This window comes from Atheta coriaria, unplaced genomic scaffold, assembly GCF_025399875.1.
Source record: "Atheta coriaria isolate IRGN ID8LTWV9N9 unplaced genomic scaffold, Caltech_Dcor_3.1 hic_scaffold_14_pilon, whole genome shotgun sequence".
Lineage (NCBI taxonomy): Eukaryota > Metazoa > Arthropoda > Insecta > Coleoptera > Staphylinidae > Dalotia > Dalotia coriaria.
This window is the reverse complement of record NW_027045456.1, coordinates 45,899-73,769: the sequence shown is the minus strand read 5'-3', so window position 1 is coordinate 73,769 and position 27,871 is coordinate 45,899. Positions and strand designations below refer to the sequence as shown.

The 27,871-nt window shown below is 36.2% G+C and overlaps 7 protein-coding genes and 3 non-coding genes across 10 annotated transcripts; 6 read left to right on the top strand and 4 right to left on the bottom strand.

The window, feature by feature from the left end:
• The first annotated feature begins 171 nt into the window (after nucleotides 1-171).
• Nucleotides 172-1,854, top strand: LOC135801953 (integumentary mucin A.1-like). Its single transcript, XM_065315489.1, has 5 exons — nucleotides 172-203; nucleotides 484-532; nucleotides 607-1,207; nucleotides 1,264-1,542; nucleotides 1,612-1,854. Exons 2-5 carry the CDS (start codon nucleotides 520-522, stop codon nucleotides 1,673-1,675), a joined length of 957 nt encoding a protein of 318 aa, XP_065171561.1. The 5' UTR covers nucleotides 172-203; nucleotides 484-519; the 3' UTR covers nucleotides 1,676-1,854.
• A 512-nt stretch (nucleotides 1,855-2,366) lies between these two features.
• LOC135801981 (uncharacterized) lies at nucleotides 2,367-3,488 on the top strand. The gene is made up of 4 exons (XM_065315521.1): nucleotides 2,367-2,507; nucleotides 2,562-2,772; nucleotides 2,834-3,109; nucleotides 3,178-3,488. Exons 1-4 carry the CDS (start codon nucleotides 2,495-2,497, stop codon nucleotides 3,239-3,241), a joined length of 564 nt encoding a protein of 187 aa, XP_065171593.1. The 5' UTR covers nucleotides 2,367-2,494; the 3' UTR covers nucleotides 3,242-3,488.
• A 350-nt stretch (nucleotides 3,489-3,838) lies between these two features.
• LOC135801965 (uncharacterized) lies at nucleotides 3,839-6,798 on the top strand. The gene is made up of 10 exons (XM_065315502.1): nucleotides 3,839-3,908; nucleotides 3,981-4,182; nucleotides 4,243-4,380; nucleotides 4,439-4,582; nucleotides 4,639-4,649; nucleotides 4,994-5,464; nucleotides 5,541-5,923; nucleotides 5,982-6,157; nucleotides 6,392-6,513; nucleotides 6,577-6,798. The coding sequence occupies exons 1-7, from the start codon at nucleotides 3,896-3,898 to the stop codon at nucleotides 5,711-5,713; spliced, it is 1,152 nt and encodes a 383-aa protein (XP_065171574.1). The 5' UTR covers nucleotides 3,839-3,895; the 3' UTR covers nucleotides 5,714-5,923; nucleotides 5,982-6,157; nucleotides 6,392-6,513; nucleotides 6,577-6,798.
• A 306-nt stretch (nucleotides 6,799-7,104) lies between these two features.
• Nucleotides 7,105-8,149, top strand: LOC135801980 (uncharacterized). The gene is made up of 5 exons (XM_065315520.1): nucleotides 7,105-7,215; nucleotides 7,278-7,458; nucleotides 7,516-7,656; nucleotides 7,720-7,854; nucleotides 7,918-8,149. Exons 1-5 carry the CDS (start codon nucleotides 7,203-7,205, stop codon nucleotides 8,030-8,032), a joined length of 585 nt encoding a protein of 194 aa, XP_065171592.1. The 5' UTR covers nucleotides 7,105-7,202; the 3' UTR covers nucleotides 8,033-8,149.
• Nucleotides 8,150-8,768: 619 nt separating this feature from the next.
• LOC135802006 (uncharacterized) lies at nucleotides 8,769-9,937 on the top strand. Its single transcript, XM_065315548.1, has 5 exons — nucleotides 8,769-8,890; nucleotides 8,977-9,172; nucleotides 9,312-9,449; nucleotides 9,525-9,659; nucleotides 9,721-9,937. The coding sequence occupies exons 1-5, from the start codon at nucleotides 8,878-8,880 to the stop codon at nucleotides 9,839-9,841; spliced, it is 603 nt and encodes a 200-aa protein (XP_065171620.1). The 5' UTR covers nucleotides 8,769-8,877; the 3' UTR covers nucleotides 9,842-9,937.
• A 65-nt stretch (nucleotides 9,938-10,002) lies between these two features.
• LOC135802005 (uncharacterized) lies at nucleotides 10,003-17,887 on the bottom strand. Its single transcript, XM_065315546.1, has 12 exons — nucleotides 17,645-17,887; nucleotides 16,109-16,178; nucleotides 15,723-16,034; nucleotides 14,596-14,755; nucleotides 13,537-13,620; nucleotides 11,896-12,029; nucleotides 11,688-11,824; nucleotides 11,473-11,627; nucleotides 11,316-11,394; nucleotides 11,083-11,245; nucleotides 10,829-11,015; nucleotides 10,003-10,769 (listed from the first exon to the last, which is right to left on the bottom strand). The coding sequence occupies exons 1-12, from the start codon at nucleotides 17,659-17,661 to the stop codon at nucleotides 10,570-10,572; spliced, it is 1,698 nt and encodes a 565-aa protein (XP_065171618.1). The 5' UTR covers nucleotides 17,662-17,887; the 3' UTR covers nucleotides 10,003-10,569.
• Nucleotides 16,622-16,693, top strand: TRNAT-UGU (transfer RNA threonine (anticodon UGU)). Its single transcript has one exon. It is a non-coding gene; the product is annotated as a tRNA-Thr (tRNA).
• Nucleotides 16,831-16,902, bottom strand: TRNAT-CGU (transfer RNA threonine (anticodon CGU)). The gene has a single exon. It is a non-coding gene; the product is annotated as a tRNA-Thr (tRNA).
• A 529-nt stretch (nucleotides 17,888-18,416) lies between the features above and the next one.
• Nucleotides 18,417-18,488, bottom strand: TRNAT-UGU (transfer RNA threonine (anticodon UGU)). Its single transcript has one exon. It is a non-coding gene; the product is annotated as a tRNA-Thr (tRNA).
• A 7,683-nt stretch (nucleotides 18,489-26,171) lies between these two features.
• LOC135801979 (uncharacterized) lies at nucleotides 26,172-27,296 on the bottom strand. The gene is made up of 2 exons (XM_065315519.1): nucleotides 27,140-27,296; nucleotides 26,172-27,083 (listed from the first exon to the last, which is right to left on the bottom strand). Exons 1-2 carry the CDS (start codon nucleotides 27,152-27,154, stop codon nucleotides 26,286-26,288), a joined length of 813 nt encoding a protein of 270 aa, XP_065171591.1. The 5' UTR covers nucleotides 27,155-27,296; the 3' UTR covers nucleotides 26,172-26,285.
• Between the last annotated feature and the right edge of the window lie 575 nt (nucleotides 27,297-27,871).

Below are 27,871 nucleotides of genomic sequence, written 5' to 3'. Positions count from 1 at the left end.
GAATTTTGTTTCTTACCTTGAACTAATTTAAAAATTACAAGGAAAATGACCAAAACTCACTCTCTTCAAACATTTGAAGAGGAAAACAGACAAGTTTATTACTTTAATTTATAATACAATATAGTTATATATAGAAGCGCGTTTTCTATCGTTTCAACAAAAATTTGATAACTTCTTTAAGCTGTATTATATTGTATTACCAGGTAAATACTCGTATATTAAAATAATGCGAACGTCAATTTAGAATTCTATGTATTTTCATTAATTTTCGCTTTGTCTTGGGGATCTAATTTTATTGTTTAATGCAGAATTTTATAATGTGTGTTGAAGATTAAACAAATCTCTAAAATGTGTCGGTTTAATCCAACTTTGAGCTAATGCAAATCCAGCAAATAAAAATTTAACAATGAATGCGATAAGTTTATTACTTCAATTTATAATTGAAAGCAGTTATATATAAATCTGCGATTTTTCTCATTTCAGCAACAATTTAAAACATTCAAAAAAATTCTGATTAACATGTTTCTTAAAGGTAAGTTTACTTAATGTACTTATAGTATTGCATTAATATGTAAATATATAAAAATAAACCGGACGTTATTGTAGCATTCTACGTGTTTTCATTCATTTGCTTTTTGTCTTGGGGAACTGATGCTGACACATGTGAGGATTCTGAAAAATGGTTCAAATGTTCAGATGACGATATAAATTCCTTTGAGTGGGGTGGATTGTCCATCAAGTGTCCCAGTGATAGAGTGTGTAATTCCAAGTATATTCTCACTAAAGATGAAACTACAACCACTATGACGCCTACAACAACTGTAACTGCTACAAACCCAACAACTACTGTAACCACTTTATCTTCAACAACTACTGAAACCTCTTCTTCACCTACAACTACTGAAACCACTCTAAGCACAACAACTTCTGAAACCACTCCCACCACATCAACTACTGAAATCACAACCACTTCTGAAACCTCTCCTACAACTACAACTACTGAAGCCTCTCCAACCACAACAACTACTGAAGCCTCTCCAACCACAACAACTACTGAAGCCCCTACAACCACAACAACTAGTGAAACCACTCCTACAACTTCAAATACTGAAGAGCCTATAACCACAACAACTACTGACCCCAATCTCGGTAGAAATATTCGAAAATTCCTTAATAGAGTAGCACCTAGAGCATCCAAATGCGAACCGTAAGTTTCTAGGACCCTTATAATAAATATAAAATTTTAATAAATTAAAACCGTAGGTGTGTACCCCCAAGTGTTGCTTGTGGCAATGGCAATAAATTCAAATGCGATACTAATAATTCAACTAAATTCGAATTGAATGGTGACAAATTCGAATGTCCTGATGGATTTAAATGCAACGATGGTTACAAACACGGATGTTTCCCGTGTTATCGCCCAAAATGCGAGAATAAATGGACGTGTGGCCCTGGTGAGGACGACGTAACAACTGACACATTCCGAGGAAAGTGCGTGAATGGATCGGTTTGTAAAACGGATAAATTTGCTCCATGTGACTAGTAAGTTTAATATGACAATATTGATTAAGTTACAAGTACTTTAAATTAATTATATTTGTGTATTTACAGCTGCGTGAGTAAATCAAGAAAAAGATCAGCACGTCAACTTCTGAGAATTATTGAAACTTTTTAAAATATTGATGTCACCATTTTGAAAGTACGGTTTATTGAATACTTTTGGTTATATTCATTCAAATTATGGCCTTGCAGATAAATTATCAAGATGTTTAAAAGGAATTTGTTAAAATTGTGATGTAAAATAGATTAAATACCTTTTATTTGTATTGTAAATAAAGCAATTATCAAAAAGTGTTCACAAGTATATTGTTATATAAATACGAGTATATAGAAATTTTCAGGAACACTTTAGCAATCAAACGACAAGACACGCAAAATTTCACTTTTCTATTTATTATTTTTTTCGATAAAGAAAAAGACCGACTTTTACCATAAAATTTCAATACAAATTTTGACAAGCCATGTCATGAGTTGTCTAGAATTAAAGCCAATATAAAAAGTAATTGTTATTATTCTACTTTGTTGATACTAATGATTTGCAACTCACATATTTGATTCATAAAGAAAACCTTGTTTTCAGAATCAATTGATTCAAGTTTGTTAAATGTTAACGAATATCTAAAACCGATTAATTTTATTTTTTCATGCTGAGTTCTAGAACGCGTGTGCAAGGTTAAACAAATGTAGTAAATTAATATAAAATTGCAAAACACAATTTTCAATTTAGGTTTATTCCTACGTTGCTAATGTTAATGGTAATGTAGTAAACAAAAATTTAGCAATGAATCAGACCAAAACTCATGCTTATCAAATATTTGAAGTAAAAAACAAACAAGTTTATTACTTTAATTTATAATGCAAAGCAGTTATATATAAAAACGCGTTTTTTTCTCATTTCAACAGAAATTTGATAGCATTTTTCATTCTAATAAACATGTTTTTCAAAGGTAAGCCTACGTTTATAAAATATTTATTATATTATAACGCATATTATATTATAGCATTCTGCGTGTTTGCATTAATTTGCATTACGTCTTGGGGTACTAATGCCGTGGACAAATGTGACGAAGCCGACAGATTTTTCAATTGTACCAAAGACGGTAGTTTTGACTGGGGTGGACTTACCTACAAGTGTCCGACTGATAAAGTCTGTAATTCTCAATATGTTCTCACCAAAGACGATGGTCCAGCTGCTACAACCAAATGCGAACCGTAAGTCCTCAACACACTGAATGTTAAAAATAATAAATTAACTAATAAATTAAAACTGTAGGTGTTTAGTACCAAGTGTTGCATGCAGCAACCTTAATTTTAATTGCGTCGCTACAAATACTTCTAAATTCGAATTGAATGGTATAGAATTTGAATGTCCCGATGGAGCAAAATGCAATCAAAATTTTGAACATGGATGCTTCCCATGTTATCGCGAAAAATGTCCGAGTACATGGAGGTGTCCTGGTCCAGCTGACGAAGATGTTGAAACTGACTCATTCATAGGAAAGTGCTCAGGTGGATCAGTTTGTAACAAAGACAGTGACTTCCCATGCTAGTAAGTTAAATATAAATTATGATTATGTAGATTGATATTTAAAAACAATTGTATTTGTTTATTTTCAGCTGTGTTAATAAATCAGGGAAAAGATCAGGCCGCCAACTTCTGAGAATCATTGAAACTTTTTAATATCTCGATGTCATCATTTCGAAAATGCTTTCAACATGCGTAGACTGTTATCATTTATTTAATATTCTAGATTTATCAGCACAAGTCCGCATCTACCTGAAAAATTTCAATCGTATTATCAACTTGAAGTACGTGTGTGTAGATTTGAAAGAATGTTATCAGATGTTCAAAGTCAACTTGTTAAATTTGTCATGAAATATATAAAATACAATTTATTTGTGCTGTAAATAAAAAACTTATACAAAAATGTTGTTAATTGTATTGTTAGATAAACCCATAGATATTTTCAGCAATATCGTAGCAATAAAACGACGAGAAACACAAAATTACATTTTATAATTTGCTTGTTATATTTTTTTCTTTTCTGAAAAACGCTTAGATTGCATTTTTTACTAAAAATCTGAATATAATATAAATACTGCTATGCCACCAGAACAATTGTCTCAAATGAAGGACAATATAATAAATTATTACCCCAAATTTATTGCTTTTCAAACGTCCTTGACGTTTCGTAATTAAAAAGGATTATAATAAATATATGTATTTAAAAGCTTCCCAGAAGACAATTTAATTTATTGCATTATTTTTTATTGCCCTGGTAACCTAGAATATATCATTATAAAACAAAATATCTGCAACACTTCTCCATACACGATGAATCGGCAAAGTAAGTGTTATTATAATGATTATAATTATAATATAGATTTGATTCAAATTTATTTTCTAATGTGATTATTAGTTTTAGTCCAGTTGACAATACTTATTGTTATTAATAATGCACAAGGACTTATTCCTTGTACTGAAGATGAAAAAAGTTTTAAGTGTAATCAAAGTGATTTAACTGTTTTCACCATGGGCAGCAACGACAATATTAAATGCCCACCGGACATGTTTTGCAATTACAATTATCAAAAAGCCGACGCTTCAAGTTTTTGCATTCCGTGAGTTATGAAAAATATACTTATAGATATTTGCAATATTTTTTTTGTTTGTTTTTATAGCTGCCGAGACAAGAAATCGGTTTGTAATAAATTCGCATGTGTTCCAAATAAACCTTCAAAAGTGTCAATCATGGGAATGGAACTTGACTGTCCGAACACTTTAATATGTAATACGAATTTAAAGACGAATTGCTCCGCGTAAGTATTTTTAATGTTTTTTTAAATCTTTGTTTACCCACATGATATTTTTATATAGGTGCATCCGTGAAGTTTGCGATAGTGCTATGTCGTGGAAATGTTCCAGTACTGATCCAACAAAATTCACAATAAACAATATGGAAGGACAATGTAAACCAGGTTATGTCTGTAAAACAGAAAATACGCCACCTTGCAATGAACAGTAAGTTTTTTTTTAAACCGTAAAACTAAACTAAAGTTTGATTTATCCATTTTTAGGTGTATTAAAGGTAAGAATTTTAAATATACAGTTTTCTACTTCCACCAAAAGCGCCAGGTTATTTTTCGGTTTTGATAAACAAAAAACTGTACTTTAAAGCCGGAAGTACTTTAATCACGGGCTTTAGTCATGGGGTGGGGTATGCGCATGCGCATTTAACTACGGTGCAGAGCAATATTTATAATCGTAAAAATACCTCAACGTAAAAATAGAGTGGAAGTAGAAAAATATAGCGTATGCATCTCGTGACTAAACGTTGTTAAACAAGAATTCTCGTTTAGCTGCTAAATACTTAAAATATTTCTACTATTTGTAGAAATATTTAATTTATTTATAAAACTTTATTAACAATAGATACTGCACCAATTACTACAACACAAATACCAACAACTACTGAAGTAACAACGAAAGTAACGGATGAAACAACTTCTGCAAAACCCTCTTCTACAACAACATTACCTTCATCTACTTCTCTCCCTACTACTATCACTTCAACATTATCCACAACTGATTTAACATCTACAACAACTGCTGCTCCTTCAACCTCTACAACAACATTGCCTTCATCAACTCCTGACCCTACAACTATCACTTCAACATTATCTACAACTGATGTATCATCTACAACAACTGCTGCTTCTTCTACTCCTACAACAACATCCAATCCTTCAACTTCAGAGTCGAACCCTACAACCACAAGCACCGAGGTCTCCATAACCTCTTCTACACTGTCTTCAACAGAACCAACAACTGTTGCAAGTACCAGTACAACTGTAAGTAGTGTAACAACTCCAACCACAATCGCAACAACAGTACCACCTTTCCGTAAGTAGAATCAATTAAATAAATTAAATAAAACAAAATACTACTATGCATAATGATAATCATTTAATTTGTTTAGAAATACCAAATTGCAATGATGGTCACGCTGATATCAATCCATGTCGCCCAGGTCCAAGTAATAAAGTTTATTACTACAAGTGCATTTACTATTCCCCTGTATGGTATGACTACCAAATTAAGCTATGCCACGATATTCAATCAGATCCAGTATGTCGGGGAAAAGTTTGTTAAAAAAATGTTTATATATGTTATTTGTTCAAATATTTTAGTACTAACATGTTGTGTACAATATTTTTAAGAGAAAGTATGTGTGACTTTTTACAAAACTATAAAATGAAGTAAAATTTAGTTTTTGGAAGTTATACGAATGTAAGAATATCGAAGATTGTGTTATAAAATAAATAATTTTAAAGTTATAAAATGAAACTGCAATTGGTGCAAGTAATACCAAAATTAATTTTGTTGATAATAATGTATTAATATTTTTTTATACTTTTAGAGTTTTTTTGTAGTTTTAATTGTGATTGTTAGAGTGGATGGTGATCAAGTGGAAGTTCATTGTGTTACAGATAACACTTTTGCTGTGCATGTGACAGTTTTTCAACAAGTAATTGAAACTGCTTTGGTATTATATTGTCCACCAAATCATCAATGTGTACCTAATTCAAAAATGCCGTAAGTTTAACTTGAAAATAAAGAAGCTAATAATTATTTTGAATAATTTAAAAAACACTAAAATGACAACATTTCACGGTTGAGGTTAGATCAAGTTAATTCAAGTGTATAGAAAATTGCCAGCACCGCAAAACTCAATTTTATTTTATTTAGATTTTTATTGAAGTTATTAAAAATTTACATCATGTTTATTATAGAGACATACGGATTAAAACTTTTTTTTTATTTGTACAGTTGTCAAATGGAAACAGACATTCCACATTCCACGATAACTCCGACATGGACCACTCCACAACCTAATCATAATCGGAGTACAACAGCTTCATTCTCGACTGAATCAACAACGATAACAAAACGTACGATATTTCAAACATTAATTGCGCTTGAATTAAATGATTCAATAAATAACAGAAAATTAGTTCCAGTACCTGAATGCAATGGACCCGGTTATCATCAAGCAAACAAATGCAATGAGTATTATGAATGTGTCCCGACATTCTGGTGGTACCAACCAATGCTGAGATCCTGTGCGAAAGGGTTCTTCTTTTCTACTGGAAATAAGAAACCATGCGATAAGCCTCCTCATGTAATTTGCTTTTTTTGAATAAAAATTATTTTGTTTTGTTTATTAAGGACATAAATGCTTTGATTTGTTTGACTAACATTTCATATGGTCTTGTGGTGCAAATGCGCAAGCGCAAGCTCCACCCCGTGGTTAAAACGCGTGACTACAGTACTATAGTCACGGCCTTGGTACTTTTTGTATCTAAAAACCGTTTCCACGGTTTTAAAAGTGGAAGTAAAAAATATATATTTTACTTCTAGTACTATTTCAAGCATGATTAATTTGTGGTTGAACTCTTACTGTGTTTTGACATCATTATCTCAATCAATTGAATCGATAGATAAGATTATGAAACAAAAAATTTAAATATGAGCACTCATATATAAATAAAAATGCGTGGCATTTTTTTAATCGGTTCAATTTTTTTCGTTTTTATAGTGATACGAGCACATCTCACAAATTAAAAAAAAAAGCATCATCATGTTGTTCAAAGGTAACCATATAACACAAGTTAGAAGATTAATTTATGTTTGTAATTAATTTATTCTCTTGCAGTATTTATTCTTAGCTGTTTAGCATGTCTATCAACGAGAGTTGCTGCAAAGCAGAGCTTTGAATGCCTGCCTGAATCCCCAAACAACGTATTCATCTATGGCATAAAAGTAGAATGCCCTAAAGATCAGATTTGTAATTTTAAAGGGTGTACCGGAGGTACTCCTTTTTCTCCGTGCGAACCGTGAGTAAAACCTAAACAAATATTTAGTGAGTTTTTTGTTTTAATTTAAAAATTTAGATGTGTGGACTCAAAGAAAGTGTGCGCTAAAGGTGATTACACATGCAAAAGCAAAACCACATTCCAGCTGAAAGATGTGCTGACTATTAACAAATGTCCACCATTCACAGAATGCGATGATTCCGGAGCCGACTGTTTGCCGTAATTATTTTCTTCACAGTTTTGAATGAACTTTTTATAATCTCTTACAATTATATTTCTCAGATGCAAGGCTCTATCATGTGAAGAGGCTGATGTGTACTGGACTTGTGAAGGAGAGTTTGTCATCACAGCAACGACGAAAGGATATTGCCCACCTGGAATGGCTTGTAACAAAAATAATGAGTTTCCTTGCGCGCCGTAAGTTAAACAAAATATTGATTTTTATTGTCGTATTGGTAACAATATATCTTGTTTTTTCAGATGCATTGCAGATGAAAACGGAGGCATTATCCCTGTTAACAGCGGGACCAGAACCTTGTTTACATACAGTTTTATGATAATGTCATTTATTTTGGGTGTATTCCAAATGTACTAACTTGTTGCACTAATAAGTATTACTTTATTGTGAAAAATTAATTATTCTTCTTTTCTAATGTTTTCTGTAAATTGAAATAAACACACCTTCAGATATTTGCTCTGAATAATTGAATAATTTTATTGCATTTGCTTGTAAGCAGTTTTTAAGAATGTTTTTACTATTTTTACCATGGTATTACCCAGTACAAAATATCTATAAAGTGTAATTGAATATTAAGTATCAAGTGGCTAAACGGGAATTTTTGTTTAACAACGATTAGTCACGTGATGTTTACGCTTTTTTCCTACTTCCACTCTATTTTTACGATGAGAGTTTTGTATCTGAACTTTTGTACTTTACATCTGTGAAATACGCTCATACACTAAGCACGGCAGACCATGTCGCAACCGCGCATGCTTGGATTTGTTTAACTGACGGCGTATCGCATGTCATATTGTCTAATGCTGCATTGTTGGCAAATGCGCAGATGCAAGCTCCACCCCGTGACTAAAACCCGTGACTAAAGTACTTTATTCACGACCATGGCCGTTCGTGTTAAAACTGTAACTTTTTGTGCCTCAAAATCGTAAAAAAACTGTCGCTTTAAAGATGGAAATAAAAATAATAATTTATGAAATTATATTTTACATTTGAGTGTAATTGTAAATAATCTCCGCAAAATAAACTTTTAATAGTTCTCAAATAACAAAATCTAGTAGATATATACTAGAAAAATTGCTCAAATTGCTGATTGATAAGATTATGATATGTTTAAATATCGCAACTATAAATGTGAATAGTTTTGTTATACTCGTAATCGCGAAGTTGCAGGAGTGTGCATTACTCTTTGAAGTGTAGTGATCATGTGGTTCAAAAGTAATTATATACCATAAATTTAAATTTAAATTTAAATTTAAATTTATTTTGACAATTGTAATAAAATGTTTCGTTTTACTTTTTAGCTGTTATTGTGATTTGTGCAGTGGCATGCACTCAAATTGTTAATGTTAATGGTGATTGCCCTGTGTTTCATTGCCAACCAGAGCACCCAAACTATGCATATTTTTACGGCTTAAAAGTAGAATGCCCAGAAAATTCCTTTTGTAATTTTGAGAAGGAGAATCTACCATCAACCCCCTTAGATCCTTGTTATAAGCCGTAAGTTTTATAAAAGTATTATGTATATATATATATATATATATATATATATTACGCACGATGGTGATATATATATATATATATATATATATATATCTATAAAGAAATATATTATATTAACATAATTTTAACATTTTAGTTGTGTGGAATTGGGGTGCAAGCCAACCCTAGATTATACGTGTATCAAAGATAAAACGGGATTTACTGTAACAGACCTTTCTCAAACCTTTGCTTGTCCAGCAAATACTGAATGTGACGAGGGAACAGATTGTACGCCGTAAGTGCTGTTTATGTCTTATTTAATTATAATTTTGTTGCCTGAATCCATTCTCATTTCATTGATTTGTTTCAGATGCAAGGCTCAAGTCTGCGACAAGGATAAAATTAATTGGCGATGTGAAGGTGATGATGTCTACGTGGATAATGTGAAAGGATACTGTCCCATTGGATGGACTTGTAACGTAGATCACATAGCACCATGCGAATCGTAAGAATAACACACTTTTGCTCCCTTAATTATATGATTATTCATATTTTGGTTTTCACAGATGCATTAAAGATGATGGTGAAGATACAGGAATTTTCTATCCTGCCAGTGCACCGAGGGTCCTTCTAACATCCGGCTCCATTATAATGACTCTAATTTTATGCGCATTTCAAATGTATTAATTTATTTCATTATACAACTATCATTTAATTGCAATAACTTAAATACAAAATGTGTTACGTAAACTTTCGATAATAAAAAAAATGTTTTAATATCTATCGCAATGTGTGAGCAAATACTTGACAATGATAAGTGATATTGGCGAAAATAAAACGAGCGGATGTTGTGTAGATAATGTTTTTATTCGCAGTACTTATAGTTTTAGTTTTAGAGATTTTCAATGCGGCATACGTATTGCCCTTGCACTTGTTATAACTAAATCATTAAAGAATCTATAAATAACTTATATACACGTACGATCTATAAGTAAGATTACATTATTATGAGAATACATTGAAATGAAGTCAAACCACTTGGAGGGTGTAATAATCGCCGTACACGTCTCGCACATTCAGGAGGAGTTGTTTATATTTACTCTTTCGTTCAAAGAACCGAATCGAAATCGTTTTGATTTATAAACGAATCATCCATGAACGTGCGTTCAGCGATTATCCGTCTAGCCATGAGTTTAACAAAACTCGCAAAACACATAAACCTAGTTAAATCGTTACACGAGTAGCGTCCTAATATAATGATTTACCAACTGAACCAAAACGAAATCGAACATGTGTCTCGATTCAGCGCACGCGAAACCAATTCACGCTTCAAGTGACAACACTGCGCTCGAGCGCAATACGCACACGCAGATGATTTCAGTCGGATGAATGATGATTGTAAGCCGCAGCGAGCTTTAATTAATTGAGCCCTTGTGGTTCATGTAACCGTCAAAATGGCCGCTCGATAGTACCTTGTCGATGGCCGAACGTTTCAACCGTGTGCACGTGGCGAGCAGCGCGCCACCTAGCAAACACATTGCAACACCACCAAGTGCTAACAAAGCGGAAAACCACCCTGTTTTAATACACACCGAATTTGGATCTCGGTACGCATCTGTAATAAATATTCATCAGTATTATAGTAATATCAGGTTTATTTTTAAATCCACTTACTGGTTGTTGAGTTTCGTTCGGCGTCGTCTTCGCCCTCTTGCAGCACGCGCAGCGATTGGAACAGATTCACGTTCTCCGATAGCGAAGAAGACGATTGTGTCGTCGTCGCCGTCGCGGCCGAAGTCTGCCCGTCGATGGCGCGCCGCTTACGCGTGTTCTTAATATTGCGCCAGTGACACGGTTGCGACTGCAAAGACGTTCATTAGTCATGCTTCATTGTGCCACACGTGAATATAATAGATGTGATTAATTACCGGACACCGGCCGTGGCACATCCGCACGTCGCATTCGATGTACAGCGCTGGGGAGCCGGTGAACCTGAACGTCTTCATGTATGCGAAAATCTGCGTTTCGTAGACACCGCTATCGGACCACGAGCCTCTGAAGCGTGATATTAGTTTGTCGTCCACGGGACACCTAATGAAACACATCATTTAATCACACACTCGGGTGTTTTATTTGTTTGTTTTTGGTTCTGGTAGCTTACCCGTACTCATCAATCAGTTGAATTTTCTTTGTGGCGCCATTGTGAGCGTAGCAATCGTTGACGACGATATCAAAACCATCTAGGAATATATTTATATATATATTTTAAAAGTGTTTATTTGGTTGCCTATTCAGAATTACAGGAATATGTAACCTACCGTATTTGCTACGCATGTAAATTATTAAAGTTAAGGGATCTCCGACGCGTACGGGTCCTGTAACGCGATTTCCTTGCGTTCCGTAACCATACCGGATTTCCATGTAGCATTCCGGAGGTGTTAAGGTAAACACCACAGGATTACCAGTAGCAACCCTTTAAATATTCAAAAATAAAAATCAAGGAGCTGTAATATTATAACCTAAAATTACTTACTCTACATCCAAGAAAGGAAAAGTGACTGTTTTCCAAAAATCATAACCATATTCGCATGTAACCTTAAAATGTTCATCGTACTCCTCTTCAATCAAAGGATTGTATTGAACCGTCACAGTATTCCACATGAAGTTTTTCTACCGAAAAAATAAAACACATTTTGTTGAATTTCTAATTAAAATCTAATTAAGATAATTATGACACTTACAGTCGGTGATTTTCTGTTATCCTCATTATGGGTGTTTTTGCCCAGGGTACCACATCGATTTAATTGAATGTAAAACTCGTAGTAATCTCGGCCAGTGCCATTAATGTACATACAATCCGGATCATATGCATAACCTAAACAGAAATCACCGAAACAAATCAATTATTATTTCATGCATTTCCGATCGTCCTAACCGAGTTAATTAACAGTTAAAAACGATGCAATTCGCTGCGCTGCACAATCCAATAATTTGAATCAATCAAGCATGATACGCGACCGCCGTTATTCGCATACTGTCGCTAATGTTATTACTAAGAAGAGCATCACAAAAACGCATTACAAATATTTACGGTAAATGTAAACCAGTTAAACATTTTTTGCTGTTTAAGCAAAACAATAAACCATCACGACGGGTATTTTATCTAGAAGAATTTTAGGTTGAGTTATAACCTAGCAATATGAAAACATAACCAAAAAATTATGATTTTTTTGTTTTGTTTTAGTTTTGAGAAGAAGAAGAGTTTTATTATGACAGTGATAAATAGAAATAGCGTGGGTGTCGGAAAATGCCTTCTGTGAGTGCAAGTGCAAGACTAATTGCAATACAATCATAAAACCGTAACTTTACAAAGCTAAAACACGACAGGCGCAGTATTTAGGTGTAAAAATGACAGATGAGGTCTTAATGTGAATTTGTATCATTTTGGAAGTGTAGTACCACATAATTATAGTATTCGTCTTGTTAATCTCTTCATCAGACAGCTACTAACATCAAAAAAGTAAATGTTGTTCAATTTTAAAATAAATTTTTTTTAATTGTTCAATGATTACGTTAAGAATCTATAAATTTCATGGAAATTTTGTGATATCATTTGATAAATTTCTCAATTAGTGAATCACTAAGCGCAAACAAGTTACATACTGATATTAATTTATCAGTAAATTCCGAAAGTGTTCTGATGCAATCAAATGATAGATACTTGAAAAGCACCTCGTTAAATCATTAATAAACCACTTGAAAGCAAAAGCAAACGCGTAACGGTTATCAGTCGACGATTTTAATAAAAGCACGTGTGTTTTTTACTCATCTATAAAAGCAACAACCTGCGATACGCTTTAAATCTTATCGATTGTGTGTTTAGAGAATTGAAATGACAGCATGCTTCGTTTGCAACAATGCGCCATTTGCGCACAGCATCTGATTGCGTCGAGCACAATGAATAAATCCGCGCAGTAGAATTGAGAAATTCATCTTAACGGATTATGTATTCCAATTTAATTGTTGCCTTTATTCGCATGAGATGTATGCGTGCGGATGTAGAGCTGAAGAATTCTACAATGTAAAGCACGACCAGGCTACCAGCGGGTACACTAATTGTGCACAATGATCAAATTTATTCGAGTGATGTGCTCGAATTGATATTTATTTCTTTGAATTTGCGATTTCATCTTAGATCAAAGTTTTGATTTTGATGAAAAAATTATTCTATCTTATCTGCCGTGAGTGGAATTCCACAAAATTGCAATTTGCTTGTAAGTACATTTTAAATACAGTATTGTTACTCATAAGTAAAATTTCCCATGCGGTGGCGGCGGCGGCGAGAAGAAAGAAAGAAAAAGTAAGGCACAAATGGTGCTCACCTGCGGAGTAGACGAGCCCGGTGAAGGATCCGTTGAACCCCACGCGTATTTTCATGTAGTCGTCTTGGCATTCCGCTTCAATATCTGCAAAACGAAGGCAGCGCACAATATAAACGCCGACATTCATTACGATTACGATTGCGCCATTAGTGCGTCTGGCACAATGGCAAAGCGGGTGCTCTGTACGTGATGATGATCACGCTGCGAACGGAGACAGTTTTTAACGGTCTGAAGATGTACGGTTTTCCAAGGGGTTTTCAGGCGCATGCGAGTCTAACTGTAAGCTTCCGCCCGATGGCGCGGCAGCGCACAAATTGATCTATTTCTGTCCAGCAATGCTTTGTTACTTCTCCCAGCACTAATGGTGCATAGTTAGTGAAGGTTATCATTAATAAAAGTGAATATCAACGCCAGAAAACAAATTAAAACATTTTTCAACGAGTTTTATCATTTCGGAAGGTGAGATTTGAGGTTAGATTAGTGTAATATGTCAACACATGTCGATTTCTAAACAATGTCGAGCAATGTACAAGGATGAAGGTCGTACTTAATTCCAAAGCTCGTTGAATAGCAAAAAATGGCGCACACAAGAGTTGTACGGTTGCATAGTCTGCGAGAAGATGGATGACTGCCGGTGTTGCGTAACAATCGCGCGAAATTTCGCCATATTGCTACGCATAATGGAATGCCACATCGTCAGCGCCGGTGGTCCTCTTCTTCATTCAGTAGTAATTTATACTGCGCGTGAGTTGTATGATAGCCGCGCACATAGAAGTAGGTCAAAGATGGACGGCGAAGAAGCAGCGCACCACGACGAATGCGTTTATTTTCGTTTCTTATCTGATCGCCTGGTGGTCACTAGCAGCATAGCACTCTGCTACTCACTTTCCACCTCACCTGACCGGAACCAAATACGCCTTACTACATCACGGCTTTGCGTCACCGGACGTACTTTCAGTGGCGTCAAACGCATAAAATAGCCGCGCACAATCGAAGCCTTCGCTACTGCTTCCAATCGTTAATTATCGTTATTATGTCTTTGTTATTAAATGTACTTACGCTGTACGCGCGTGGTGTTGAATCGAAACCGGCGGTATTCACGATCCCAGGTATCCACAGCTGTTGTTAAACGCCAGTCTTCGTCTTCTTCTTCGTCCTGGCGCGGTCTCAAGGGTGGCACAGGGACGTATCCGTTGTTGCCTTCACCGATAAACACGACCTTCAAATGGAGACACGATTAAAATGAAACTTGCAAGGCGTTTGAGGTGGAATTAAATTAAGTTACACTTGTTATGATAAATGCACTAGTTCTTTTGTAGTTCTTCGTCGTGTACGGCACGACGTTCCAATCCTAAGCGCTCTAGTTGGTTTTATCTCATAATGATTTGGCGCTTTTATATTTCCGCTTGTTGAGTGTGTTTTGTAGACTTTTTTTGCTTAAAATTTCACATTTCCTTTTTTTTTTAATGAAAACCAGTTTAAAAATATATTATAGGTTAAAACTGATAGTAATATACTCAAAATTGAGGTTAGTTTTGTGTCAAATGTTTAAATTTATCAAAAAATTGCTAGAAAACTCTTAAACCCTTAAAAAAACATAAATTTTATTTTGATTATCATTTTAAAAATCATGTAACACCAATTTTTCACCTGACTGAATATCTAACTTTTCATCTTTACTGCCAATTACCCAACACGTCTTCATTTCATTTGCTCTACGCGTACGCAATGCATTTCCACACCGGTTAATAACCATAATTTCGCTTTCAAGAAACACCTAAGCCGACTACTGAATTTCCACTAGACTTGTTCCTACTAGACTTCTTCAATAGCTACCAAACCAATATATATTATGTAATTGTTTGAATTGCAATGCACTAGTTTCGTTTTGATGCGATTGAACGCTGGCAATGAATGCAGCAGTTGTGATACTGTTCCAGCTGACGGTGTCTAATGTCTAATGTCACTTTTATGGCACCGAAGAAAGACTTTCTTGTGCGGCGCGCACGTAAGCGAGCGCTCATCAAGGAAGCTGTTTTGCAACTGTTAGCCTGTAACGTTTTTACTGTTACAGCGTTATGAATTTTTATTTGCGTACTGTTCAATATTCGATTACGTCGGTTTTGTTTTTTACGCTGGGAATACACGTTGGAATTTATATTATTGTGTAATAGTTGCTACGTTACCGATTCGTGTTCGCTGGCGTCGTGGGATAGCGCTTCCCTTGTCAGGTTTTGTTTCTTCTCAACACCAGGGGGCGCACGTCGCAGTTGTGCTGTTTTTGTAGTTGTTGAAGATGCGACAACATCCTGTGGATCGTGTGGGATGTTTAAACCACCATTGTTTACGTCTTCGATGATGCTACCACCGCCATTGCCGGCGCTACCACCACCGGTGTCCGCACTACGTCCGACAGCACCCACGTCAATACTTGTGCTACTGCTCACGCTATATTGCACCTCCGTACTCGACTCCTCCTCGTCTTGAGCACTAATCGACTGTAAATTGAAGAAAAAAAGCGCCAATTAAATTCCCACGCGCGGACATCCTCGCCGTGGGTATGGATACTTACATGTGGCACTGTCGTTGATAGTATCAATATCACCAGGAGCAACTTCCGCGCGCACCTTCGCGTCCGTCCGCTGTGAACACACCACAGAGAGAGTTATAAATTTCCGAGCGCTGTGATAACGTCGATGGGTTTCACTACACAAGTAGTACGCGTCCTTCCGCGGCACGACTTTAGACCTAAATTTACATTTTACGTTTCATATATACTCAGTTGTGGTAGAAATGAATTTTTCGCGCGGTGTCATCGTCGTGTTCTCCGTTCTTTAACATTTTCTAACGAGTTAATGACGGCGGAACAAAGCGCCGTTAGAAGAGTTTCAACGGAACTGTCGACAGTGTCGCCGAGAGTGTTGTCCTCGAGTTATAGTTTCATTTTTGTTTTGTAATTAACTAGTCGTCGCAACGTTTACGATGTATTATTGCGGGCATATCTAGTAAAAATCAATTTTTCTATGCACCGTAGAGTAATATAACGTGAAATTTAGGTAGTGTCATAAGTAGCATATTAATGTCAGCCTCTTTAGCTCAGTGGCAGAGCACTGGTCTTGTAAACCAGGGGTCGTGAGTTCAATCCTCACAGGAGGCAGTTAAATTTTTACTTTTTTAAATTTATTACAATTCAACCCTCTTCAAAAATTTAAATTTTAAAATATTATTTCAAAAAATACTCAAAATTTATCTTAATAACCTCAAAAACTCAAAATTTTATATTAAAAAAAGTATTGCCTCCTGTGAGGTTTGAACTCACGACCCCTGGTTTACGAGACCAGTGCTCTACCACTGAGCTAAAGAGGCTACACATACACTCCCTCATAAATATAAGCATTTATAGAACCTTCAATTATTACAATATAATATATTATCCCTTTTAACTAATGTAAACAGTAATTTATAAAAGCGCGACTTGAAACTCGAGCGGTTATTGTGATTTAAGCTGTCCCTAAGCGAGCGAGCGTTCGCCTCGCGCCGTTAACAAGCGGAAAGGTAGCGCGAGTAATCACTTTTAATTTTTTTGTGTGTTTGCAGCAGCTTGACTCGTCGAAAATAGTTTAAACCTTACGGGACACGTTTGGGACAACAACCAGCAATTGTAAAATACTTCACATGTAAATTCAACTCCCAAATCATAATAATAATAATAATAATAAGAAAGAAAAAAACGTTAAACTTATTGTGCTCAACTCATTCATATAAATTAATATAGATTATTTATTATTACGGTACACAAGTACATCTAACATCTGTTTAGAATAAATATAGTATTCGAATATTTTGTAATTGATATAATTAAGTTCGTCCGAATAAAAAGTTTCACCGTATTGACAAATCGCGGTTTTCTATTTTAACATTATTTAATTATCATTTGAGCAATCTACTTAAGTAAAAAATAATTTAATTAAAAACCACATAAGTATTTCATACACACACACACATCAATGTGTTATTTAACTTTCTTTGCGTGTGCAGTGGTCAATTTAAAATTCAAATTAACATTTATTACATTTATTACATTTATTGTGTGAAAGTTATGACTTACCTAATCGCGAATTCCATAACAGCGGATAAAATCAATATTCAGGCACTATTTTGTGTTCAACATTTATTAACTGTGATAGCACATGTCCACGCACTGATTAAAACACATTAAATCTTTTTTTTTATTTTTGAGTTTTAAAAGTTTGAATTGTTTTTGTCGTGTTTTTCGCGAACGCACCGCGCGAGATGCATGCGACGCTCAAAGTGCAGCGGATTAAGTAAAGTTGCGCCTCTTGAGGAAACCGCGAAGATTTACGCGAGTGATTCCGGAGCGGCACCGCCGGACTAGATATATGCCCCCGCCAAAAACCGCCACGGCCTGGCTGCCATCCATCCTAGAGAGGCTCTTGAGCAGCACCACCAAAGCTTTCTGCGCTAGGACATTGGTCGTGCGCGCGTACATCACGCTTGCTATCATCGCACACAATGTTTATTAATAATAATCGTGACATTAGGTTGCAATCTTGTGTTACTTACTTCTGCCTGTGTTCTTGTTTTGTTTGTTTGCCTAATTATTGCATTAACAATGCATTAGCATTGAACGTTAATGCGTGTGCGGTGTGGTTCCTTTTGAAATCGAAATTTGTCATCACTTGCGTGCAATTAGTAGAGTGTAATGATGAGCTTTCCAAGAGGAAATCATCAAAGTTGAATTAAACATAAACAAATAAAACTAAAATTACTTTTGTTTCTCAAATTTTTAATTTAAAACGTAAAAAAACGTGAGATTTCACATTTTAAATTAATTTTATAATTGAAAATTTAAAAACTATTGCCTCCTGTGAGGATTGAACTCACGACCCCTGGTTTACAAGACCAGTGCTCTGCCACTGAGCTAAAGAGGCCCACATTTTTAAAAAAAATATTAAATTTTGCTTTCTGTGCAATTTAAACACCTTTAAAACGATAATGAAGAAAGTTCCCTGAACAATTAAATTAATAACAAATAAATCGCTAATTAATTATTCCAGGATGAGATAAAAGCGAACGCTGCCGAGATTATTACCACCGCCTGCGCGTCGCTTTATTAAACTAATAATAAAGTCGCCGTGACGGAGCCGCAACATTAGATATTATTAAACATTACATGCAAATATACGGCATCATAATTAAATTGAATCTGGCTTCTGCGATTAATCTACATAAGTAGATGGTAGTCGTCGCTTTTTTCCAACACCCGGAAATGGAATTTTGTTTATTAATCGATTGTTATACCACAATTGCACGCACACACGCAGGCGGGTTGCACCATAAAGAAATCTGCGATGGCATCTCGGAGGCCATTGTGGCGCACGATCGGTGTATATGTGCATTATCATTAAGATCAATTTATGCACGTATACATGTTTTGCGTTGTGTGAGACATTTTACACAGGACCGCATTAAAATGAAAATATTTAGAAAAAATCGGTAAGATAGGCAACCAAATATACATTTTTTTATAATTTTATTGGTTATGTTTTAATTGCTAGTGAAATTTTTTAATAAAAATTTATATGCAGTTTATTTTTATTGAAAATAGTGCGTAGATATGCATGAAATACGCAAAGCTCGTATTTCTCTGTAGATATATGTGCGTTGTATGCAGAAAGATGACGAGCGATGTTTCGCGCGAATCATAACAGTACAAGGACTATTGTGGTAGCCGCGGAAAGGTTGAGATCGTTGAGATCCCGAAGAGATGCTTTAATACTCGCCGCATTGTTGGCGGACGCTGATGATGATCGCGCGCCGTCGGTGTTTGACAAAGTGCTTAATGCTCGCCCATTTTTTGCCGTTCTTCGATTTAATGAGATGCTCGCATTGCGCACACGAGTTAACATCCACATTAAAATATGTACCAGCGCTTAGTTTCACATCACAATTAATTAATTTATCTAATGAAGAAAATATATAAATATTCCATTGCATTCGAAGATATTTAATTGAATTTGACATTTCACGGTGCAGGGACATTAGCGAAATCGAAAATGACATTGCAACAATATCGCCAAAGGACAAACAAGCTGAGTTGCTTGCTATTCCGGGTAGGACACCGGCGCAAAAGTCGTAGTCACGCGTTAACAATTTGAAGATGGAACAAACTAATTTCTTGCCGTCTGCTAAGTCAGCTAAACGAATAGTCCGTTAGATAAAATGCGAGATTTCCACACGTTAGCGCAGCGATTTAAAACGCATCGCGGTTCCACGATGCTCTTGTGTGTCTTTGGGTGAAACGTTTTGTCTCACTGACTCACTCGCCAGCGCCAAAGTTTGCATCATTTGCGGGCGTCTAGGGCAGGTAATGCTAAAACGTTTACTACTTCAACTGCAGATGATTCTATAGTTGATTCAACAAGAGTTACACAATGACAAAGTGCAAAAAACAATTTTTTTTGCAAATTTCAATGAAAATTTTATGAAAAAAAAAGAGTTTTTTTGTATCGCCCTAGGGCTGTTAAATCTTTACCGGCCTGGTATCATAATTTTTAACAACCCCAGATATTAATTTGCTTTAAAATTAAAAAAAAAACAGAATTTTGTTCTCTTTAAAATTTATTTTTGCATTTTTACAGCTCTAGGGCTGTAAAATTGCGTAATCTTTTTGTTGACTTGACTATACATGGCTTAAGGACGAGACCGAGATTCTGTATCTCATCGCATTCGCAGTACACAGCGTGCAGCGGTATTATTAGGCGTTTGGCCATTTGATTCAATGATAAAATCGTGTGCATTTCGGTAAATAATTTGCGCACAATTGCGATCTCGCGCACACGCTCAGCGAAGTTCAATGCTCAATTGCAGCGCGCAATTAACCAGCTCGGACGTGGACGTGCAACCGTCGTGTGTAAGAATGGAATCGTGTAACGGACAGTTTTGCAAGTACAAACGTATATTCACTGTCTGAAATTTTGCAAACGCTCCACACACACACACTGACAATCACAAAACGCTGTAAGATGTATAACAATGGCTCAGCGAGATGCGCGTGGAAATTAATGAGATTTGTGTAATGTTTAAATAGATTATGATGATTTCACACACTTTGTCAGCATGCCGGGCGAGCACAATTTAATTTCAAACGCGAAAACTAATTTCAACGTTTAGACTTTCTGACAAATTGATTTTTAATTTTTAGTCTCCACGATTTTATTGTATTAATTTTTTAAGTAAAACGTAATAAATCATGGGATTTAAATGGTTTAAACAATTTTACTCGTATTCCCAGAGTTGTGTTGTGTTGAGCTTTGAATTCCCAGCGCAGAGAGAGGAGGCAGGGTGAAGTATAATTTATTGTTATGTGATTGCCGCGGCTTTTATTTATTCAATGTAAAAATCTATAATGTTCGCCGCATGAGCAGAAAAATCCGCGGAACGAGAGCAAGAAGCGCGCGGACACGAAATGCACACACTTTTTGCAATAGTTTTCGCAAAAAGAAGGCGTCCGAAGAAGAGATATAGCACCGGCGTATACGTTTTCGCAACGTGCGCAAGTAAGTGCTGCGCGCGCGTCCTCCCGCAGTTAGATGATTTGTGTGTTGTAGGCGCACAGCTCCGTGACGCCATGCAACACAGCATGTTATCAAAAACTCATTCTTCAATTTTCAATACAAACAATTTGAAAAAATCTTATATTACATTATCTACCAAGTGATTAATACCAATACAATACTATACTTTATACACTCGAATAATTTACTTTATAAATTTTTGATTTTTAAGTGTTGTTTGTGTAAGAATTGTAAACTAAGCGGTTTTTCGTTGAAGTTTTTTGCAAACATTGCAAAGAATTATAAAAGTGAAATGCGCCGTAATTACACGTTTATAATAACGGCGTTGGAAGGTAGTAATAGCAGCACATAAAGTGTAGGTAGGTACATATTGCACCAGTGTGCGAAATCAGATCGAACACCCGAACGACGAAAGCATCGCACGCGGCGATCTCGCGCAGCCCCCAATCGACGATTTAAGCGCACTTAGGCCTGAACTATTTGATATTGAGTTACACTCGTTCGCCCGCCCGCCCGGCGCAATTTTCCACAACGCACCGACGAATAAATACTGCGCTAGTTGGCACTTGCATGGTGTTGTTGGTGTTTTACAGTCAACACGCGTTTTTAACCCTCGGCGCGTGTGATTTATTGCTGTTTGAGTGCATTATGTGCAAAAGGGCTTTAAACAATGCATGTTTTTCAAATAACTGATAGTATAAATCATAAAAAAGTCAAATGTCAACAATATTTTATTATATTCTTCAATAAAACGTCTAAAAATTGTTGAAATTAAATTTCTTCAGGTAAGTTATTCAAATTGACGCATAATTTGCATGATTAAAACCCATTACAATAATAAAAATATACACCGTTAGTGCAAACAGTGGATGCGCGCGCGCGTCGTCGCCGTCGTGGTCAAATCAATGAGAGTGATGTACACGCAACCAAAGTTACATTTGCTGCTGGGTTCGTTGGCGTTGTTGGTTGCGCTACTCCGGTTCGTTATTTCGCGATCGACGAGCCCAACAATGCGACGCAACGGCACAGGGTACAGAAAGAGCATATGATTTGATTTAAATGCGCGTATAGATCTGAAGCCAACGCAACGGTTTGGTACGATGTTGCGATGTGGACGATGAGGACGTCCGCCGGCCTCGGCCATCACGATGGCAAACATCGTTTTAGTGCGGCGAATTGCCATTATTAGGTGGACTTGTCGACGGTTTGCTATGTTCCACAACCGATGTTTTACATAACTCTGAAAGCAAAAAACAACTTTGAAAGTATTTTCACAGAAAACGATAAATGTTACACTTTTTTTTGTTATTTTAGGTTATGTGTGGTACAAAATTATATTTTTAGGTTAGTTTTGAACATTTTGAGCTATTTTAAAGGTTATGTTCAAAAGAAACAGTAAATTGAATCAAATTTTTTGTTAATCATCACACAAATTTGTTTCTTTAATGTTTTTTAAACTTTTTTAACAAATTTTTCTCGTTTTTTGTCACATTTTTTTAAATTTTTGCGTTGTTTTAAGGTTATATTGACAAAAAACATACATTTGTCTCTTTTTCCATTATTTTAAGCTAAAATAAGGCATTTTTGTTTATGTTTTTCATTGTATTACCATTTTCTTCATTGATTTTTGAAAATTTTGCCCTTTTTTCATCAAAAACCGTAATTTCTGAAGTTTGTTTTCTGAATATCGCCATCAGGCTGTGACGAGTCGATGGTCGCTGGTAGTCCTCATAGTCTGTTACGCATTTGTCGTTGTTTTTTATTTTCCCACATTGAAAACGCCGACGAGAACGCATCTATCAGTCATCTGTCGGTATAGTTGTAATACACATTTCGTTGCGCACGCTGCATTCGATTTGAATGCGCGCCGGCACATTGCTCGCACATTCGCACCGCTGCGTGCATACACACAGACACTCGTTAGATTAATTGAAAAGCGCGTCGTCGTTTGGGCGCAAAATGGGAATTCTTGGCGTCGCTGCTCGAAGATATTCAATAATGCACGCCGTGCTCTCATTCCTCTTGACGCCACATCACCTCGCCACACCACACGCGCTGGCGACAATTGCAATCGATTTCGATTTTGCGCTTTGATTGCAGAGTAATTGCATTGAACAGCCGAGATGTGGCGTTCCTCTTTAAATCGTCCAGATGCGCATGCCACACACATGCAAGCCAACCAAGATGTAGATGTGTGGGCAATGTGCGGTAATAACATTGTAATGCACTTTTGTGCCTTGCGCTTTTTTTATCGACATAAAATTGAAAAAATTCAAGTTTCAATGGGAAAGTTGCGAAAATGAGTTCTCAATGCGCTTCACACTCGATTTCTAATTAGGAAAAAAAAAGAGTGTAATGCTTTCATAAAATTTTATGCACGAATTAAAAAATTTTTAATTGCGAAACCTTGTAACCACAAACAAAACATGAAAATATGGTGCAAAACCTAGACCTCATTCGAATTGATTTAATAACATTTTGTTTGATGATTTAACAATACAAATTGCTCCCATTGTTACTTTTTAACTTGATGATAGGTAACTATATGGAAATTACACAAATTAATTAACGAATTAATCAACGTATATGTAACGGTGCGCGCATTTCATTTCGAGTTGTTTTTTTATTACCTGAATGTCCTTAAATTTTATTGTTAACTTTTACAAACCTATATATCTCGTAAATAATATAATATAACGCTTCTTCAGCTATTTATTACGCGGCCGCGTGTCGAATGTGTGTAACCGAATTATGCGCTGGTAATCATTTTGTAACACTAGTGGGCATACAGCGCGCGTTCTAATCACTTCCGGAACCCGGCGTTTTACAACATTTAGAGACATTTTCAAGACGGTGCGCAGCATACCGTCGGATAACAGTATCCATTACGAAGTCATCACTTGACGACAATGACGACCGTTTATAATGAATTAACGTTGATGGGCGACTTTATTTTCTTGTCTTTTTTGTCATTGCGCGTCAAATATCGTGTTGTTTTACTTGTTTTCCTATCCGTCACATGGTATTAAGTAATAAACAATTTGTCCCGCTGAAATTCGAAACGCAACATCAATAAATGACATCAAAACTGTCAAAACTGTCAAAAAATGTCAATTCTGTCAAATGTCATAACATTATCTAACCTTCAAATGTTTTATAAATTGATGATCAATACAAAATAATTACTTATGTTGTACGTATTCTCGCAATCACGTTCGCAAACAATTGTTAAACACACCGCAATGAATTGCGATTGATAGGGAGAGGCCGCATCTAATGTCTATAATATTTTCGCCGAGCGAGCGAGAAAAGAACGGGGCATTGAGCGTTCCGACTAATGATTGACATGCAACAAATCAAAATTTCAAAGACCACACGAAGAAGACTGCAGGAAATCGAAGAGGTCATCCAACATCCATCGTTGTTGCTTGCGAACGCAACAATCGCCGAAGAACACGACGAAGAAGACGTATAGCAAGGTCAAAGATGCGATGTTTATTATTACCTCTTATTATTTAGTTTATCGCTCGGTTGCATCTAATTCAATCGTGATTTGTTGAGTTTGAGCTATTTCTCGAGTTATTAAACTGACATAACTGTCAGCGTTTCACTTACATACAAGTTGTGACAAAATATAAGTATAAAGATGCCTTATCTGCATGTCACATTGTCCGCTAATTATGAACGCATTTAATGCCACTCGTCGTGATGGCTGTTGCGATGTTGTGTTATTAATTTCATGGATATTCGATTTTGTACACTTACTTGCCGTGCACATCACTTTTTCGCAAGCGCGGTGCGCTCTTCTGGCGCGACCTTAACCCAAATGTAATTATTTTGTTTCGTGGTGTGTTTAATTATTTAATCAGTATTTGGCGATCTTAATTAATTACATATCGGTTTGCTAATCGGTGAGCTCTTTAAATTTACGACTGCTTGCTTCAAGAATCACGCCATGAGAATTTGAATACGGTGTGTGCGGAACCTTGGCAGAGAATGCAACCCATTATACACCAGAGTGATTTTCAATTTTAAAACGTTTTCATAGTTTTCTTTAAATATTGCTTCAATACAACAATATAAACTTTACATCTTTATTTATAACTGTAAGTACTAACAAATTATATATAAATCTTAGTATAGATTGTGTTTGTATAAATTGTGTTTGTTGTCTTCTTTGCTTCACTAAGCAATAACTTAAAAAAATGTGTGATTTTTAGGTTATGTGCAAGTGCAAGTGCATTGTGTTGGCGCAACAATGAAAACGAACGTTGATGATGGGGTTTAACGCGTTTAACGCGTAACAATTATGCGACAACTTCATAGAGATGCACACACGCATTGTACACGAGCGCGACGTGCGTATACAGTGAAGTGCACTCTTCTTTTTCATTTTTTTTTATCATCATCATTTTCGCTTTTGTCACAACATGTCACCGCGCGCCGCTGGAAGCGTGGAAGCAGCAATAAATAAACGTGCCTTTTCCACTCGTTCACCGTTGCGTTGTGTCACATGGAACAAGAAAAACGAGACTTTGCATACGCAGGTAAGTATTTACTCATAAGTCCCAAGCAAAACAACGTCAAAAATAAAATAAAACCGAAGCACTTGTTAGACTTGTTGTACGGTAAGCGAGCGAACACGTTCGTTCGTTCTGCGCTGAAAGGGTAGCAAAAGATCATCGCTGCCACGTATCTAATGTAAACGGTGCGTTTTCGCCATTCTCACGATTTATCATTGCGTAGACTGCTTGTTATGAATTAAATTATATATGAACATTGTCAGAAATTGAGCGTGGTCACAATACAATTACATTTGTCATTTTTTGAAGTGTTTTACACAAAGTAACACTGACTTTGCTTGCTTCATTAACGCATGATCTTGAAAAGTTATTTTGGTTTATCACTACATCCGTTAGTGATGATTATTTCTGGTTATAAGAAGGAAGAATGCATCATTTTGGGAATATCATTAAAATATCATCATATATTTTCACAATTAGTCGTTTTTGTAATAATAATTAGTAAATTTACACGTTTTATACTCAAAAATATTTATTTCCTTCAACCGCGTTGTTGCATATAAGGAAGCAATCACATTCACAACCGCAAATCACAATATTTCTATTTTATGATTGATAAGTATCTTAATTAATAATGATGATGACCATATGAACCATGTCCGCCTCCGTATCCGCCGCCACCGTGTCCTCCGCTATGTCCACCGCCACCGTGTCCTCCGCTATGTCCACCGCCAAATCCTCCGCCTCCATGACCGCCACCTCCATGGCCGCCACCACCTCCGAAGTCATCATCATCGAAATGAATGGCACCATGTCCTCCGCCGCCATGTCCACCGCCATGTCCGCCACCGCCGCCTCCTCCAAAGCCTCCTCCTTGACCGCCGCCGCCTCCTAGTCCTCCTCCGTGTCCTCCACCAAGGCCTCCACCGTGTCCACCGCTACCTCCAAGGCCACCTCCGTGACCACCGCCTCCAACTAGGTTTCCACTATGACCTCCGCCTCCTCCAAGGCCTCCGCCATGACCACCACCGCCTCCAAGGCCTCCGCCATGTCCACCACCACCTCCAAGACCTCCGCCGTGTCCACCGCCGCCACCTAGACCTCCTCCATGTCCTCCGCCACCGCCAAGACCTCCTCCGTGTCCTCCGCCACCGCCAAGACCTCCTCCGTGACCACCACCACTGCCAAGACCACCTCCCAGGCCTCCGCCATGTCCACCGCCGCCTCCTAAGCCTCCACCATGTCCTCCGCTTCCTCCAAGTCCGCCGCCATGCCCACCGCCTCCAAAACCACCTCCTAATCCTCCACTATGGCCGCCTCCACTAAATCCTCCTCCTCCACCGCCGCCTCCGCCATATCCACCACCTCCATAACCTCCTCCATATGGAACGCAATGAACTGCGACCACAGCCACTAGTAAAACAATCTACAAACAAAAAATATCAACATCAAAAAATCACAAACAGTTTTCTATTAACTTACCAGCAATTTAGCCATTTCTCAGGCCATAAAATCATTCAACAAATAGTAACCATCAACTGATTCGTATTTTACAATCCGTGGACTATTTATACCCACAGATATTACGTTACAAATATTATCGGACTACGTTTTGACCCGGGGCGAAACAGGTTTTCAGAATTTATCTCATTTCTGCAAGAAAAAAAATTAACGGGAGACAAATTAATTAGATACAGTCAATTCACTACAAACCACAAATCAATTCATTAATACATCATCTTTTGTTGTCTAGACCCATAGAAATAAGAAGATAATTTAAAAAACAAGACATTACTTTATTAATAACCACAATATTAACGTCATTATCTCATTTATATTACCTCACAATAACAAAATTAATTTATATTACAATATTAGAATTAAAAGAAACCCTGTATTAGGAAATTATTGTTATCAATTTGTTAGTAAACACGTAATTAAACTAATAATTATATTGAATATCGACTAAGAGGTGATAGGTTATTAGGAATAAAATTTTGGCCTTCGCGTGAATGTAATAACATGAGGTCAATAAAATATAAATAAAAACATTACATCAACGTCACTCGAATATTTTGAAACTAAAAAAAAAACGCAAAAATAATTCATAGTATTCAATAATCGGGGAATAACCTTTTTTTATTTCTGATAGATCCTGTAGTTCAATATATAATTAAAAAAGATAAAATCCAATAATAATAAATCTTTGGTTAT